The sequence below is a fragment of the Ictidomys tridecemlineatus genome, chromosome 9 (assembly GCF_052094955.1).
Source record: "Ictidomys tridecemlineatus isolate mIctTri1 chromosome 9, mIctTri1.hap1, whole genome shotgun sequence".
In the NCBI taxonomy this organism is placed as follows: Eukaryota; Metazoa; Chordata; class Mammalia; order Rodentia; family Sciuridae; genus Ictidomys; species Ictidomys tridecemlineatus.
Genome location: NC_135485.1, coordinates 129,219,641 through 129,238,716, shown reverse-complemented (window position 1 = coordinate 129,238,716; position 19,076 = coordinate 129,219,641). Strand labels below are relative to the sequence as shown.

The 19,076-nt window shown below is 35.9% G+C and overlaps 1 protein-coding gene and 1 pseudogene across 3 annotated transcripts in view; one reads left to right on the top strand and one right to left on the bottom strand.

Annotated features, from left to right (window-relative positions):
- Anapc10 (anaphase promoting complex subunit 10) overlaps nucleotides 1–19,076 on the bottom strand; it is a 76,444-nt gene that overhangs the window by 32,671 nt on the left and 24,697 nt on the right. For all 3 annotated transcript variants that reach the window (XR_013426143.1, XM_040293256.2, XM_013359677.4), the window contains exon 4: nucleotides 18,623–18,743. Coding sequence is in view for 2 of the 3 variants with exons in the window: in XM_040293256.2 (XP_040149190.2) it covers nucleotides 18,623–18,743 (121 nt within the window). In the remaining variant the exon portion in view is untranslated. The remainder of the gene's footprint in view (nucleotides 1–18,622; nucleotides 18,744–19,076) is intronic.
- LOC101977459 (aspartate aminotransferase, mitochondrial pseudogene) lies at nucleotides 1,880–3,403 on the top strand (annotated as a pseudogene).

Below are 19,076 nucleotides of genomic sequence, written 5' to 3'. Positions count from 1 at the left end.
TCAGTGGTGCACACCTGTAATCCCAGCAGCTCAGAAGGCTGAGGAAGGAATATCAAAAGTTTAAAGTCAGCCTCAACAACTTAGCAAAGCCCTAAGCAATTTAGTGAGACCCTGTTTCAAAAATAAAAAATAAAAAGGGTTTGGTATGTGGCCCAGTGGTTAAGTACCTTTGGGCTCAATCTCTTGTGCCTCCCCTCCCCCCCCCAAAAAAAAAAAAAACAAAGAAAGAAGGAAATCAAGACTAGCTGTAAACCATTCAATTATAATAATTATTCAACATGAATAATTACTATCCTTAAGATAATTACAAAGCATACAATTCATTTTAAAAACATTTGCAAAAGAGCTGGGCTACTGTTTTTGTTTCCTACCAGCAACTATTAACTTCAAATATACGAGGAAAGACCTCCAAATATCTACAAATGTGCATGACTTCTAATTCCCTTAGGAAGGAGAAATGGTCACAAAGTATTAATTGCCTTATATCCCCATCTTCCACTCCAATATTGTCATTTGTTTATACTGAAACTGAAAGGTTTGACAATTCTTCATTAACCAAATACAAAACAGGAAGCTGAGAAAACTGAGGTGAGCTCACTCATGAACATTAACTGAGCTCAACTGAGCTTACCTCAGTTAAGGTTGACTTTTATTTAATTTTATTTTAGAGAGAATTTTTAATATTACTTTTTTTTTAGTTTTTTCGGCGGACACAACGTCTTTATTTGTATGTGGTGCTGAGGATCAAACCTGGGCCTCACGCATGCCAGGTGAGTGCGCTACCGCTTGAGCCACATCCCCAGCCCAAGGTTGACTTTTAAATCACTATAAAATGCTTCCAATGGTTTCAAGCAATATTTGTAGCAGCACATTCTGCTGATATTATTATAAGAGATAGGTTAATTACCAAGAAAAAGATTCACTCAAAATTTCCCATAGGATGAGGGGGCTGCTCTAGTTAAAGTCTAAAAAGGTCCATTACTAAAGGCTTAGTCCTCAGCTCGGTGTCATGGGGAGGTAGTAGAACCTTTACGATGTGGGATCTAGTCATTGGGAGTGTGGCCTTGAAGAAGGTATTAGGATTTCAGCCCATTCCTCCTCTTCTCTCTTGCCATGAGATGAACAACTGTTTCACCATATGCTCCCCACTGTGAGGCCACAGGCCCAAAAGCAATGGGGTCAATGGATCATGAACTGAAATCTCTAAAACTGTGAGCCAAAATAAGCCTTTCCTCTTCATAAGTTAAATATCTCAGGGATTTTATTACAGTAATGGAAAATTGACAGGGGTTTGCTGAAAAACTTTGTATCTATCCCTGATAACCAAAGAAAAAGTGACTACTAACCAGGTATGAAAAGTCAGCAAATAAGACTAATGGGGCACCGGTCATTGGTCCAATTCTATTTTCCTCTCTCCTGGTTATCTATGTTCTTTCATCTACTCTATTCATTCTACACTGTACTGTAGCCTCCCTTATCTAATAGCTTGTATTCTTCTAATGAGTCAAATTTCTAAGACAAGCAAAAATTTAAAATAGAAACACCACAGGATACAGAAATCCTACTTCTGGGTATACATCCAAAGGGGCCGAAAGCAGGGCCTTGGGATATTTACAATTAAGCAAGGGATGGAGACACTCCATGAAGCTACAAGGATTATCGGTACTATGTCCCACTGACAGAGAAATGAATAAGCAAAATGTGATATATATGCATAATGTAATATTTGGCCTTAAGAATGAAGGAAATTGTCACACTGCTATAGCATGGATGGAACCTTAAGGACATAATGCTAAGTGAAATAAGCATGTCACAAAAGACAAATTTGACTTGCCCCCCGCTCTGTCTTGTGCTACCTCCTGCCCTCTTGCCATCCACTATGGCCCTGCTGCACTCCGGCCGCATCCTCTCTGGGGCTACAGGCGCCTTCCACCCCAGCCTTGCCGCCGCAGCTTTGGCCAGAGCCAGCTCTTTGTGGGCCCATGTGGAAATGGGACCCCCAGATCCCATCCTGGGAGTCACTGAAGCCTACAAGAGAGACACCAACAGCAAAAAGATGAACCTGGGAGTCAGTGCCTACCGGGATGATAATGGAAGAGCCTTATATGCTCCCTAGCGTCCGGAAGTCAGAGGCCCAGAGTGCTGCAAAAAATCTGGACAAGGAATACCTGTCCATGGTGGACTGGCTGAATTTTGTAAGGCATCTGCAGAACTAGCCCTGAGTGAGAACAGTGAGGTGTTGAAAAGTGGGCCGGTTTGTCACCGTGCAGACCATTTCTGGAACTGATGCCTTAAGGGTTGGAGCCAATTTTACGGAAAGATTTTTTAAGTTCAGCCAAGATGTCTTTCTACCCAAACCGTCTTGGGGAAATCACATACCCATTTTCAGGGATGCTGGCATGAAGCTACAGTGTTATCGGTATTATGACCCCAAGACTTGTGGTTTTGACTTCACAGGCACCATAGAAGACGTTTCGAAAATGCCAGAGCAGAGTGTTCTTCTCCTGCATGCCTGTGCCCACAATCCTACAGGAGTGGACCCTCATCCTGAGCAGTGGAAGGAAATAGCATCTGTGGTAAAGAAAAAGAATCTCTTTTCATTCTTTGATATGGCTTACCAAGGCTTTGCCAGTGGTGATGGTAACAAGGATGCCTGGGCTGTGCGCCACTTCATCCAACAGGGCATTAATGTTTGTTTCTGCCAATCATATGACAAGAACATGGGCTTATATGGCAAACATGTGGGAGCCTTCAAAGTAGTCTGCAAAGATGCTGATGAAGCCAAAAGGGTGGAGTCAAACCGAAGATTGTTGATTCGCCCCTTGTATTCCAACCCTCTTCTTAATGGGCCCGGATTGCCTCTACCATCCTGACTTCCCTGGATTTGCAAAAGCAATGGTTGCAGGAAGTGAAAGGCATGGCTGACTGTATCAGTAGCATGTGGACCCAGCTGGTCTCTAACCTCAAGAAGGAGGGCTCCTCCCACAACTGGCAGCACATCACGGACCATAGGACCATATCGGCATGTTTTGTTTCACAGGCCTAAACCCTGAACAGGTAGAGCGACTGATCAAGGAGTTCTCCATCTACATGACAAAGGATGGCCGCATCTCTGTGGCAGGGGTCACCTCCAACAACGTGGCCTACCTTGTCCATGCCATCCACCAGGTCACCAAGTAATTTCCTGGTGAGAGAACAGAGACAACCTTTCTGTCGTCAGCCCCTGCTGTTGTGTGATTCACATGCAGGATGAGGGAGGGTGGATGGTGGAGAGGTCATTTCTTTCAACCACAGTGCATAACACTTAGTGATTGGATATGTTTCTCGGAAAAGAACATGTAGTGAGATAGGGCAGAGGCATCCATGGCTGGTGTCTGGAACTCAGTGGCTTTAAACCAAACTACCCCATTATCCTTTTATCTCCAACTTTTTTGAAAGAGTTTATATGTATAAAGAAGTCACAGCACCAAAAACCTGTCGTGATGTTGCTATATTTCAGAAGCTTTAATGAAGCTCTGTGTGGTGCAAGGGGTTCCTCTGCGGATCCAGCATGAGACATAGCTCATGCTATAGGCTGAGTTGTGTCATTAACAGCCCACTTCACATTTGTCCCCCCATGGTGGAGCATCCTATCAACAGACCATATTGCACAAATTGTGCTTTACAAAAACCAATGAGTCTGTTGCCACTGCAGCAAGGAAAATAATAGATGCTGTTTCCTGTCTTATTTAAGAAAATAAGGAAAATGTCTGTCTCTTCTTACCATTGCTGTTCTTTTCTTTAACACAAAGATCTATAACCAGCCTAGATTTCCATCCCATTTTATTGCTTGATTAACCATGAACCCCATCATATCAGGATCTATTTAAGAATGGAGAACATAATTTTCTACTCATGTCATACCCTCTCTTTCTTGGCAAAGAATAGTGGAGAGTAGGTGCCTGCACTCTATGCTGGCATCCTCATCAAATGACTGTGTAATTGTCTCCTCCTGGAGTGCTCCTCTGCCCACTGGACCTCTTCCTTCATTCCTTGTGGTTGTGTAGCCACTAACCTCACATCATGAGTCAGGCAACACAGGTTAGGATCAGAAAGGAGATAGTCTAGGGTTTGTGTACTGCCAGCCAGGCTTAGGCTTCACCTTTGAACAAAAAACACCTTCTGCTCAAATCATGTCGACTTACTGCAGCTTGGTTTCTCTGTTACAATAAAATGACTGTAGATCCAAAAAAACAAACAAAAAAAAAACCCAAAAACAAAAGGACAAATATGATCCTATTTATATGAGATATCTAGAATAGTCAAATCAGAGAAAGCATAATGGTGGTCAACAGGGGCTGGAAGCAGGGGGAAATGAGGACTCATTAGTTAATGAGAAGAGGATTTCAGTTTTTTGTGTTGCTGCTTTTTTTTTGGGGGGGGGAAGTACTCAGGAGCACTCAACCACTGAGCCACATCTCCAGCCCTATTTTGTATTTTACTTAGAGACAGGGTCTCACTGAGTTGCTTAGCACCTTGCCGTTGCTGAGGCTGGCTTTGAGGCTCGCAATTCTCCTGTCTCAGACTCCTGAGCTGCTGGGATTACAGGCATGCTCCACCAAACCCCACAGGACTTCAGTTTTGCAGGATGAAAAGTTCTGGAAATGTACAACCATGTGAATGTAATTACTACTTAACTCTACCTATAGAGATGGCAAAGATGGGCTGGACATATTGGCGCATGCCTATAATCCCAGCTACTCAGGAGGATCCCAAGTTCAAGACCAGCCTAGGCAACTTAGAGAGACCCTGTCTCAAAATAAATAAAAAGGGCTGGGGATGTAGCACAGTGATAAAGTGCTCCTGGATTCAATCTCTATGACTAGGAGAAAAAGTGGTAAAGATGATAAATTTTATGATATTTTTTATAACAAAAACAAATTAATTACATGAGAAAGGGAATCTCATTTGCTCAGCTAATCTTTTTGAAGCAAACTACACAAGCATGGGTCACTGGCAAACCTATGGCTGACTACTGGCAGATTTTATGACTTTTATTAAATGCCTACCATTTCAGACACATGCACATCCCATTCTGGTCACCTGTCCTGACCAGCATACTTTCCTTTTTGTAAATAAAGTATGTATTCCTATTGAAATACATCCTGCTGGATTTTAAATTTTTATTTTTGCTTTATTTGCCCTTGGCTATCATTACGACCACTGTGCATAAAAGGAACAGTGTAGTTCTTCTATAACTGCCATAAGAGAGCAATTCAAAACAGGTGACCTTATGTTCAACACTCTTGCAATAAACCTCACCAAGTTCTAGGTTTACCTTACTAATACATTAGCAGTACAAAATCTTCCAACTCGATGCATTATGAAACAAGAATACCTTTGTAATCATCTTACTTGGCTCAAATACTAGTTAAGTGCCCCAATCTGAAAATTTGAAATCATAAATACCCCCAAACCTGAAACTTTGTGAGCTCCATCATAACTCTACAAGTAAAAAAGTCCACACCATGAAACTTTGTTTCATGTACAAAATTATAAAATACTGCATGAAATTAGCCTGAGACTCTGTGCATAAGGTGTGTATATGAAACATAAATAAATTCCATGTTTTGATTTGGGTCAAATCGCCAAGATATCTCATTATGTATATGGAAAACATAGATATCTCATTATGTATATGGAAAACATTCCAAAATAAAAAAGTTGAAATCCTAAGTACTTCTGGTCTGAAGTATTTTGAATAAAGGACATTCAACCTGTACTGGCATTTCCATGGTTCCAGACATAGCACTCTTCTTTTCCACTAAATATACACTTTAAGTGAATTAATACCCAGACCTCAGCTTCTCCTTACACACTGAGGGCTCTTAAACTACACCTTAACTCAAACTTTTTTCCTCAGATTCAGATGCATGTATCCAATTCCCCATTCAAATCCATTTGAAGAGATACCAGAAACCAGTGACAAAAATTAATCTCATTTCCTCAGAAAACTTGGAATGGAGCCAGGCAAGATGGCACACTCCTATAATCCCAACAACTTGGGAGGCTGGGGCAGGAGGATAAGGAATTCAAACCCAGCCAGAGCAACTTATCGAGGCGCTAAGCAACTCAGTGAGACCCTGTCTCTAATAAAATTTTAAAAAGGGCTGGAATGTGGCTCAGTGCTTAAGCTTCCCTGGGTTAAATCCCTAGTAACAAAACAAAACAACTTGGAATGGAACCACCATTTGACCCAATTATCCCACTCCTGGGCATATACCCAAAGGACTTAAAATCAGCATGCTATAGTGACGCAGTCACATCCATGTTTATAGCAGCTCAATTCACAATAGCTAAACTATGGAACCAACAGATGAATAGATATATACAATGGAATATTACTCAGCCATAAAGAATGAAATTATGGCATTTGCCAGTAAATGGATGGAACTAGAGACTTGTCATGCCAAGTGAAATAAGCCAATCCCAACAAAATCAAGGCTGAATGTTTTCTCTGATATGTGGATGCTAACACACAATAAGAGAGAGAGAGAGAGAGAGAGAGAGAAGTTCACTGGCTTAAACAAAGGGGTATGAAGGGAAGGGAGGGGGAATGGGAATACGAAAAGCAGCAGAATGAATCCAACATAACTTTCCTATGTCCTCATATGAACAGACAATACAACCACAATGATGGGAAGTTATACTTCATGTATGTATTATATGTCAAAATATACTCTGCTGTCAAATATATATATATATATATATAAATCTTAAAAATTTTAAAATATTAATCTCATTATCTTATCACCTTCTTCTCCACTTCCCTCACTCCCTAGAGAATGTTTCTTAACTCTGTATTCCATTTCTGGTAAATGGCAACATTTGACCAGCTACCAGAATCTTGAGAATAATTCTAGATGCCCCTCCCCTACTTAGTCAAACATTACCCACATTCTCAATATTTACCAGGTAGTAACAAGTCACAAGTCCTTTTGATTCTGCTTCCAATACTGCCTACCTGGTCTTCAGGTTGCTCCAGCCCCAGCATTCCCACAATGAAACTTTATCAGTGTTTCCTTATTTAAAATCAAAATTCCCTGAAAACTTCACTTTTGTCTGCATTTCCTGAAACAATTATAAATTACATTTTCCTACAGGAGTGTAAACTCTTTATACATAGAAACCATGTTAAATCACAATAAATGTGTTGAATGAATAACTCTCCAGCCTTTCTTGCCACTCCCTCATACCTACTCAGAGTCCTGACCTACTGAATCACTTACAGTTCTGCCACTTGCCATGCTGCCATTCTTCCATACCTGTATGTGCCCCAGGCTCCCTACAGGAATGCCTGACTTTATCCTGTATCTCAAAATAGGCTATTTTTCAGTCTTTAAGAGTCAGATAATCCATCATCTCTTTTAGAAAAACTTTTTAATCCATTGCTCCTAATATTCTTTGCACACCTGTATAGTTAGCCTTTCATCACTATTAGCAAAACACCCAACAAGAACAACTAGAGGAGGAAAAGTTTATTTTGGGCTCAGAGTTTCAGTCCATGGTCAGATGACACAGTTGCTCTGGGTCTGAGAAAGATAAGAACATCAAAGTGGAAGTAGGTAGCAGAGGAGAGGTACTCAGCTCATGGCAGTCAGGAGCAAGAAACAAGAGGGCAAGGAGCCGGGGACAATGTCTATAATCCCCCAGAGCACAGCCCCTGTGACACATTTCCTCCAGTCACGCCCCAACTGCCTACAGTAATCCAACAAATACACTAACCCACTGACTATGTTACTCACTCATAATCTGATCATTTCACCTCTAAACATTCCTGAATTAACACAGGAGCTTTTCAGACCGTAACAGTTTCCATTTCCCCTTACATGTATTTACTTTCTCTAATTTAAATTTATTTTTAATTGAAACATAAAAACGAAAATTATAGATATTAACAAAGGTAAAAAATGTTTTGATAAATATATACATTGTGTAATATTTTAATGTTTAAACATATGTCCTCAAACATTTATCATTTACAATGAAACTGTTCTAGTTTTTTGAGATGTACAGTACATAATTGTTATCCATAATCATCCCACTATACAATAGCCCACCCAGAACTTCTTACTGCTACTTGTAATTTACTATCCACTCTAATTTCTTATCTAATTTCTACGCCCTCCCCACCCCCTTACTCTCTTTGATAACCACCTTTCTACTTCCACTTCTGTGAGGTTAACTCTTTTTCAATTCCTCATACAAATGAGATCTTGTTGTTCATATCTTTCTTTGCCTGACTTATTTTACTTATCATAATAATCTTCAGTTCCATTCATGTTGTAGCAAATGACAGCATTTCATTCTTTTTATGGCTGAGTAGTATTCCATTGTGTATATGTACAAAATTTTCTTTATCCCTTCTTTGGCTGATGGGGACCTAAGTTGTTTCTATTTCTTGGCTACCACCGATAGTGCTACAATAAACATCGGTGCACAAATGTCTTTTCAACATACTTATTTCAATTCCTTTGAATATATACCTAGAAGTAATGTTGCTAAGTCATACAATAATTTTCTTTTGAGCATTTTGAGGGACCTCATTACTGTCTTCCACAATAGCTAAACTAACTTATATTCCTGCTAACAGTGTACAAGGGTTTCCTTTCCTCCATATCCTTACCAGCATCTATTATATTTGATCTTTTTGATAACAGGAGCAGAGTGATATCTCATTGTGGTTTTGCATTTCTCTGATGATTTCTTATGTTGAACATTTTTTCATATACCTGTTGCTCACCTGCACATCTTCTTTAGAGTAACGTCTATTTAGCTCTATTGACCATTTTTAATTGGATTTTGTTTCGTTTTTAAGTTCTTTGAGTTCCTTATAAATTCCAGCTATTAAACCCTTTTCAGACATATAGTTTGCAAATATTATCTCCCACGGTCATTCCATTATTTTATGACCTCTTCACCTTTTTTCACCAATGTTTTAGAGTTTTCATACTAGAGATTTTTCATCTCTTTGGTTAACTAAGTTTATTCCTAAGTACGTTTTGAGGGGTTAGGTAGTATAAATTAAACTACTTTTAACCAAAACAATTTATATTTTATACTTTCATTTTCCTTAAACTATAAATTGTTGGTTTATTTGCCTATCCCTTCCACCAAACTATAAAGCACTTAAGGGCAGAAACTGTGACTTCTTTTGTTATATATTTCTAGTACCTAACAGTGCCCTGGCACTGAGCAAGCCACAAATGCAGGTTTACAAAAATAAAGCATGAATCTATTTTGTATAGGATTGCCAGATTACATCTAACTTATCAAGCAAAAAAAAAAAAAAAAAAAAAAAAAAACCAAGATACAAGATAGCTTCTCTGTTAAAAATATATGTAATACTCTACTGTGCAACCATATTTTAGTTTCAAAAGGAAATATATCCAAATGCATAGTTATCTCAATTCTATTTTGGAAACAAGTAACATACAATTACAAATAAAATAATTCAAAAAGTCCATATGTTCATTTTATATAAAAGAATAAGATTTCTGACTTAGAAATTATTTACTGTGCTTCCTTAAAAGGCTAAATAAAGTTAGTTATTACAACTAATTTAAAAATTCTTTTTTAAAAAACTAGTTAAAAATTTAACAAGTTATTTTTCCAAATACTCAATAAATTATGTTCTCTGTCTTATCAAGCCAATTTGTTTGGAGATACTGCCTAAGTCATTCCACTTTACATCAAGTTGTTTAAAATAAGTCCCTCATAAGAAAGTAAATACAAGTAGATTTTAAGATCAACGGATAGTCAGAGACTTTGTGCCTTCTTACTCTACCACACACATTAATGGAACTCAAATTATAATAGTAAATATTATTTTAATGGAAGAACTGACTTATTAACCATTTCTGTCAAAACACCATATATGGACTCACATAGCAGAGCTACTGATTTAAGACACAAATAGATTTAGAGAGCCAAAGACTTGACCACATGGAAGAAGGGGACACTATCATTACAGCTCTCTTAATGTTGAAGAATTATTTCACGCCTCCTCTTTAAAATCACTTGATAATAGCTTTATTATCTGAAGACAAAAACAAAGCTTAAAAGTCACTTAGAGGTTCAATCTTTGCTCCATCAATATTTTATTCTTTCATGACCACAAAGTTTAAAAACAGAGTGCTAACAATAAACCAAAAGACCTCTTTTCACATATGTTGAAAACATATCTGCTTAATGGTAAGCTAACAAATTGTTTTCCATACAATAGCATAAAAATACTTATAAGAGCTGTCAATAAATCACTTTATTTGCATACATAAATACAAAAAGTCCTAACAATATTTTTTAAAAAAGAAATAACTATCTAGCAAATTGAAAAATGTTCTTGTATTTCTGCTGGAGATGTTTACTAAAATGTTTAAATATTCATATCTAAGATATACTTTTTGGTTCTTCAGTTTAAATGATGAAAATTTCCACCATGCATTATCTCCTTCTTTAAGAGCAACAGAATAGAATGATACTATCTCAAAACATAATGATAAAATAAAATGAATTCAAACCTTTTTAAAATGCTATCTTTGAAAACTGTTCTTGAATAACATGACTTTCTGCACAAAAGTAACACAATTGAAATGAAGGATTCTGAAAAGATTCTAATATCAAGATTTCAAAATGCAAAATTCTCAATTCTGTATAGAAACAGTCCCTTTTATAGAAGCAATACATTGCAAACATCTTGTAAATGTTCTTAAATCCCAATTTGTGTGGGACAGAAAATTTTGATCACAAGAAAGTACATTGAGGAGACACAAATAAAATCAATTCTGGCAGTAACAGTAACTTATTTGGCCAAAACAGTAGAAAGCACATTGTAAGTCCCTCCTCAGGTACAGAGGTTAAAATATTCATTCTTGACTACTAAAGATCCTGATCACTTTCTAGAGATTTTTCAACAGAGGCAACAAAGATCTAGATACAATACATGCTTCATAATTGAAACATGTAAATTATATATGGTAGAAAAAGAATAATTTTTGGATAAAAAGTCATTCACTTTTCTCATCTTTAATTTTTAATGAAAGTTACTGCTTCAAATCAATAATAAAACTATAGAAAATCAGTAGTGTGTTTCAAGTAAACAAATCCATAATTTCTAGTAAAAAAGGAAAACCTATTAAAATACTCCAGTACACACTACACCCTCCAGTGGGCAAGCATCCATGGAAAAATATAAAAAGATTTAGCTGGATTTTCCACTCAGTTAAATTATTCCTGTAACTAATGATGGCTCTACAAACCTCATAAAAGTTCACAGAATTTTAATCACTTGTCTTGGTATCTAAGAAGAAGTAAGGTCTGGTTTGTTTTTTTTTTTTTTTCCCTTGAGGGTACATTGTAGTGTTTAAAAAATAATCATGATCTGCTTCATCTTTTCTTTTAAAAAAATGTGCTATCAGGCACATTTATTTAACATATAAAAGAAAATGGTAAGTAGAATAAATCACATAAAAGATGAATAATTAGAAGACATATCATATCATGAGCTATAAAGAATGAGGCACTAATATTTTAAAGTGACATCCAAAATTTATGGTACTTTAGTGAGAACAATGGCAAAAAGGCAGTATGTTCATTAAGTTTTCCAGGAAAACAACATTATTACCTGGTAACATCTAGGATACCAGTCTCATGGGGCTCTATGGTCACTACACAGAAATATAAATACACTAAGAAAAACTCAGGGACTACTGATAAAAGCTCTTTGTCTAAACTTTTAAATGGTATCATAAAAGTAAAGACTATATTAAAAATATTAAAAGTATTCCACAAGGTCCAAATATCATTTAAAGTTTCTCTCACTAACCTCTCAAATTTCTTAATTTAATGATAGTAAAATTTACAACAGAACGAAACATCTTTAATACATAAATCTAGAAATCTTGTATGAAGATGCATGTTTCCTAAAACTCAGAGTTTTTGAATATATACACTTGAGGAAAAACTAGTACAACTAAGACAAGGTGTTAAACTTACTACAACTAGAAGGCAAAAAACTATAAAGGACAACAGTGACATCTGGTGGACATTTCAAATATACACCACACAGATCAAATCAAAATATTTCTAGTATTTCACATATTCCAAACTTACCTTAGGAATTATGACAATCTTTAGATACAACCCAAAACAATACAACTCTACCCCAAAAAGGTTTCTCAATATGAGCAAACCATTTTAACAAAAATGAAATATTTAGCAAAGTACAGGAAATAAATATCTCAAGTCTTCACAGCACTAAACACTAACTAAATATATCAAGCATCTACAGATGGTGCTAACAGGCTAGCCCAGTGCCAGGCCCACTCCAGGTTCCAGACCAGTTCAGAGCCAGGTTTTCTTCACAGATCCAGTATTCAGGCCTATTCCACTGCATTTCAGCACCTCTGGTCTACAAACCAGGTTGGCACCCAGAGACAAAGGCAGCTGGGCTAGTACCCTGGATTCATGCTCCAAGACCACTTCTGTGAACCCAGTTCCAAGCTGTCACTTGCAGCCACAGCACCCAAACCAGCCCTTGCTGACCTAGCCTCCAGGCTAACCTGCAGGCCCAGTCCTGTGAACCCAGAATCGCTGGCTACCCCATGTCAGACACAAACTCCAGGCTGGATTCCAGGATGCCAGATTTCAGTGAACCCAGTGTCTAAGTCTGCTCTAAGAGATCCCAGGTCCAAGTCCAGCCCAGTAGACCCTTGTGCCAGGTCAGAACCCACAGACTGAAGAACCAGAAATACCCGTAAGCAAGCGCTTGTGGACTTAAGATCCAGGCCTAGCCTCATAGGTTCAGGCTACAGGGCCACCCTAGTGCCAGGCCAACTTCCATGGCCTCAGGGAATCAGGTACCTAGAAGGCCCCTGCAAACTCAGGATTAAGGCTACCACAGGCCCCGGTCAGCCTCCAGGCACAAAGGCCTCAGGTTATCCCTCATAGAAACAACACACAGAGAAAATATTAAAAAAAAAAAAAAAAAGAAAGAAACAACACACATGAACTCGGGCTTCAGGTCCATTCCATCATACCACAATGGTATGAAATTAAAAATAAGAATTTCAGAAAGTTTATAGAAGCATAAAAGCTAATCAAAATGCTCATGAACAATCAATGAAATTGAAAGGAGAAATTTAAAATCTTCAGACAGATGAAAATTAAAATGCAACATGCCAAAACTTATGGGAGGCATGAAAAGTAGTTCTGTGAAAAAAGTTTTTAACAAAAAACCCCTACTGTAGAAGATCTCAAATAAACGACTTAAAATTATATCCTTAGGAACTAGAAAAAGAAGAAACAAAGCCCAAAATCTGCAGAAAGAAGGAAATAATAAAGATCAGAGCAGAAGTAAATAACAAAGAAGGCAAAAAGCAATACAAAATATCAACAAAACTAAGAGGTAGTTTTTTTAAAAAAAAAAAAAAAAGATAAACAAAATTGACAAATTTTTAGCTAGATTAAGGGCAGGGGACAGAGGGGACTTAAATAAAACCAGAAATGAAAGAGGAAATATTGCAACTCTTACCACAGAAATACATAAGATAATAGGAGACTACTGCAAGTATATACCAACAAATCAGATAACCTACAAGAAAAGAATGAATTCCTAGTCCCATACTACCTATTCAGCCTCAATCATAAAGAAATAGACTAATAATAAGTAAGGAGATTAAATGAGTAATAATAAAAAGTCTCCAATCAAAGAATGCCTAGGTCCTGATGATTTCACTGATGAACTCTGCTAAATATTTAAAGAAGTAATAACCATCCTTCTCTAACCCTTCCAAAAAAACCAAGGAAGAGGGAACACTTCTAAACTTATTTTATGAGGCAAGCATTATCCTAATACCAAAGCAGAGAAAGGCATTACAAGGAAAGAAAAATCACAGGCCAACATCCCTGATGAACATGTATGCAAAACTCTGCATTAAATAGCACTTTAAAGGGATCATTCACCATGACTGTGTGGGATTTATCCCAGGGATACAAAGATAATCCAAAATTCAAAAAGCTGTAAAAGTGAAAAACAACAGAATGAAAGACAAAAACCATATGATCTTCTCAATAGGCAAAGAAAAAACATCTGATAAAATTCAACATCCTTTCATGATAAAAAACATTCAACAAAACCATAAATGCTATATATAACAAACCCACAACTAATATCATACATAATGGTGAAAAGTTGAAAGCTTTTCCTATAATATCAGGAACAAAATAAAGATTCCCACTCTTGCCAATTCTATTCAATACAGTACTGTAAGTCATATCTACAGCAATTAGGTAAGAGGGGAAAAAAAAAAAAAAAGGAACCAATCTGAAAAGAAAGAAGTTAAATTGTCCCTGTATGCAGATGATATCTCATACACAGAAAATTGCCGCAGTCTGGCTGGGCACAAATCACGAGCCACTCAAGCAGGAACAAACTTTATTTCCCAACTCCCACGAACGCCACGCATGTGGCCTTCTCCCAGGACACATCACACATCAACCGGAACTCCCACCACTGGAACTTCACCAACCACTGCGAACTCTTCAGGAATTCCCGCAAGAGCTCAACTGGAACTCAACGGGAACTCCCAGAGAATTCAAAAGTCATCATCTTAATGGCTCGCGTCACCTCTCACCCACTACTTCTGGCAAAAATGCCATCCCTCATCCCAACTCGGCTGTGGCCTCAAAAGAAAATTCAAAATGCCCCAACAAAAATGAGTTAAAATAAATGAATTCAGTAAACCTGCAGGATACAAAAATCAGTAGTATTTCTAATCAGTAACAAGAAACATGCTGAAAAGAAATCAATAGCAATAACAAAAAATTAAAATACTCAGGAATAAATTTAAACAGATTATGTGTACACTCTACAAGCAAAACTATACAATATTGATGAAAGAAATTCAGGAAGACACATATCGATGGAAAGATATTCCATGTTCTTGGATTGAAATAATTAATACTGTTAAAATGCCGTACTACCAAAGGCAATCTATAGATTCAAGGCAATTCTTATCAAAATCCCAAAGACACTATTCACAGAAATGGAACAATCCTAAAATTCATATTAAACCACAAAAGAATCAAAATAGCTAAAGCAGTTCTTAGCAAAAAGAAAAAAGATGAAGGCATCATATTATCTGATATCAAAATATACTACAAAACTCTACTAATTGAAATAGCATAATACTGGAATAAAAAACAGACACAGATCAATGAAATAGAATAAAGAAAGAGCCTAGAAGTAAACCTATTCACTTGTGGGCAATTGATCTTCAACAAAGATGCCATGGAATATACAAGAGGGAAAGGACAGTCCCTTTAATAAATGGTGCTGGAAAACCTAGATATCTACATGTGGAAGAACTAAACTATACTACCCTATCTCTCATAGATTATAAAAATCAACTCAACTTAAAAGATATGAAACTAAGGGAAGAAAGCTTCTTGACACTGGTCTGGGCCATGACTTTTTTTCCCCCCTGGTCTGGCAATTGAACCCAAGAGCTCTTTATCACTGACCTACATCCCCAGCAATTTTTAGTTTTTATTTTAAAACAGGGTCTTGCTAAATTGCAGAAATTGACCTCAAACTTGAGATCCTATTGCCTCAGCCTTCTAAGTCACTGGCATTATACGTATGTACCGCCAAGAAAAGATGTGTAATGTTTTTTTGATTAGGACCCCAAAATCATAGAAAATGAAAACAAGAACTGGACAAATGGGATTATATCAAACTAAAAGCACTCTGCATAGCGAAGGAAACAATTAGCATAGTGAAGAGACACGGACATGAAATACTTATAAAAACATATACCTGATTATGGGTTAACATAAAACAATAAAGAACTAAAACAATTCAAGAGATACGAACATGAAATATTTATAAAAACATATACCTGATTATGGGTTAATATAAAACAATAAAGAGCAAAAACAATTCACGAGCCTAAAAATAGGCTCACATTTCTCAAAAGAAGATAAATGATTAATGGGCATATCAAAATAAATGTTCAACATCATTAATTATCAGGGAAATCTAAGTCAAAATCACAAAATGAGGTATCACCTCATAGCTATTAGAATGGTTATTATAGAAAAGATGAAAGATAAGTCCTGGCAAAGATGTGGACAAAAAGGAATCCTTGCACACTGTCAGGGGAAATGTATATAAGTACATTAAAGAAAACAATATACAGGTTTCTCAAAATATTCAAAATAGAATTACCATATGATCTAGTAATCCCATGGGATGGATGGATGGATGGATGGATGGATATATATATATATATATATATATATATATATACACACACACACACACACACACACATATACATGTATGTATACATATATATGTATACATATATGAATATATATATATACAAAAGGAAATAAAATTAGTATATTGAAGAGATATCTGTACTGCTTGTTCACTGCAGCTCTATTCACAACAGCCAAGTTATAGAACAACCTAAGTGCCCACAGCCTAAAGAATAGATAAAGAAAATACATATTACTATACAATAGAATACTATTCAACCTAAAAGACAAGGAAATGCTAACATTTGTGACAACATGGATAAGCCTGGTACACATTATATAAAACGAAGTAAGCCAAGAAAGACAAACATAGCATGATTTGACTTAAATCTGGAATCTAAAAAAGTTAAACTTATAGAAGTAAAAGTAGAATTGTGGTACCCAGGAATTAGAAGAAGTGGGAGTGGGTTAGGGAGGTTTGGGACAAAAAAGAATACAAAAAGAATATAAAATTTCAGTAAGATAGGAGGAGTAAGTTCAAGAGATCTATTGTGCAATGTGGTTAACATATTAACAATATATAGTATTCTTGAAGATTGCTAAAAAAAAAAAAGTGGATTTTAACTATTCTCACCACAAAAAATGGTTGGTAGTAATATAAAGCAGATTAGTCCTGATTTAATCATTCCACAAAATATACATATTAAATAATATTAAACATAATAATCTATAATTTTCATTTGTCAATTTAAAAACTTAATTTTTTAAAAATGATAGATACCTTAAAGAAAGACTAAACAACAACAAAAATACATGTGGACAATGTCCTTACCTATTCTCATTTATCAGCACATAAGCAAATTTCATAAGTGAACAATATTGCATTTAATGAAAAACAAACAAGTCCATGCAGTTTTCATTAAGCATTTTATCACTAACTCAGATAAAAAATATAAATGTGGATACATGGTCTTAATTTAAGCAATAAGTCAAATAAGACTCTAAGTCACAAATTAACTGAATATTTTTCTAATTGCTTACCCACACTCAGAACCATTAAGATTTTAATGATAATTTGAGCTCAAAGATTTTCTGACAAAAATACTAAGCGCCCGAACTTCACCAATATACAGTTCAAAGTCACTGAAAATCTCTCTGAAATGTCAACATTGGAGAACTAATAAAATTCAGGTCATAAAAACTCTGTCCTAATAGCTTCAAAAAGATATACATATGATAAATGGTGGTAAATTAAAACAAGGGAACATACTCAGGAGTAAAAAAGAATGAAGTACTGTTACATGCAATGATATAAGTAAATATGAAAAAAGGCTGAGTGAAAGAAACTATAAAAACTGGACAGGCACAATGGCACACACCTGCCTGGGAGGCAGAGGCAGAAGAATCACAAGTTCAAGGCTAGCCTTGACAACTTAACTTAGCAAGAGTCTGTCTCAAAATAAAAAATTTAAAAAAAAATTAAAAAGGGCTGGCAACGTAGTTCAGTGGTAGGGCACTCTGGGTTTAATCACTAGTACCATGAAAAAAAGGAAAAAAAAAAAGCTCTATCCTGTATGATTCCATTTATATGAGATTCTAAGAAAGGAAACACTGATCAATAAAAACAAACCAATAAATAAATGGAATCATAACAAGAGTTCCCTCTGAGGGTAGAGATGGAGACTAATTAGAAAGGGACATGAGAGAATTTTCCAGCATGCCAGAAATGTTCTGTATCTTAAAGGAGTTGGGTTTACAAAGATATATGCATGTAGTTTTAATCTATATAAGATTTGTACAAAACTGCACATAAATTTTACCTTAAAAATTAATATTTAGGGGGCTTGGGTTATGGCTCAGCAGTAGTGCTTGCTTAGCATGTGCAAGGCCCTGGGTTTGATCCTCAGTACCATATAAAAATAAATAAAGGTCTTAAAAAAATGAATATTAAGAAAATTTTTGAAAACCAGACAAATATATCATGCTGAAGCACTTAGAGTGAAATATACAAATACCTGCAATTTATTTTTAAATGACTAATAAACTAGATGGACAGATTTTAATAAAGCAAACACAGCAAAACATTAACAACTTAAGAATCTAGGAGGTGAGTATACCAGGATTCACCATTCAATTCTTTTAGCTTTTCTGTATGTCTGAAAATTTTCATAATAAAAAAGACAATAATCAAAATTGTTCTCTTTAATATTACTGATTTTCCTTTTATATGATAACATTTAAATCTGATGTCAACTATGACTATCTTCTAGCAAATAAGAATTAAAAGATGACATAATTTGAAAAATTTTTAAAGACATACCCGAATTTCTTGAAGATTGTGAAAATTATTTCCTACTCTGACTGAGATTTTGCTTGGAGTGTAGCTTTCATCAGATTTGTAGTCTGCATATATACATAATGTCTTCACTGTTGTTTTTCTTCTAAGAGCAATAAAGTAAAAATAACATGCATTTTATCACGTACAAAGATTATTTCCAAAGCATCTTCTCTTCTGATGTTAAAAGAATCATAGTTTGGTAAAATGAGTATATGAATCAATAATTTCCATTTCTTTTAATTTTGAAGATAATGAAAATAAAGAAAGTGTAAAAACATAGGTATAGATATAACACTTTACTTACATAGACATCTCTTATATAGACCATGGTCAAGAAAGTCAACATAGCAGAAACAGACGAAATCAGGTCTCTTAGTGAGCAAACAAACATTAAGAATTTCCATCCTCTTCATTTATATGTTCAAAAAGGTAAGTG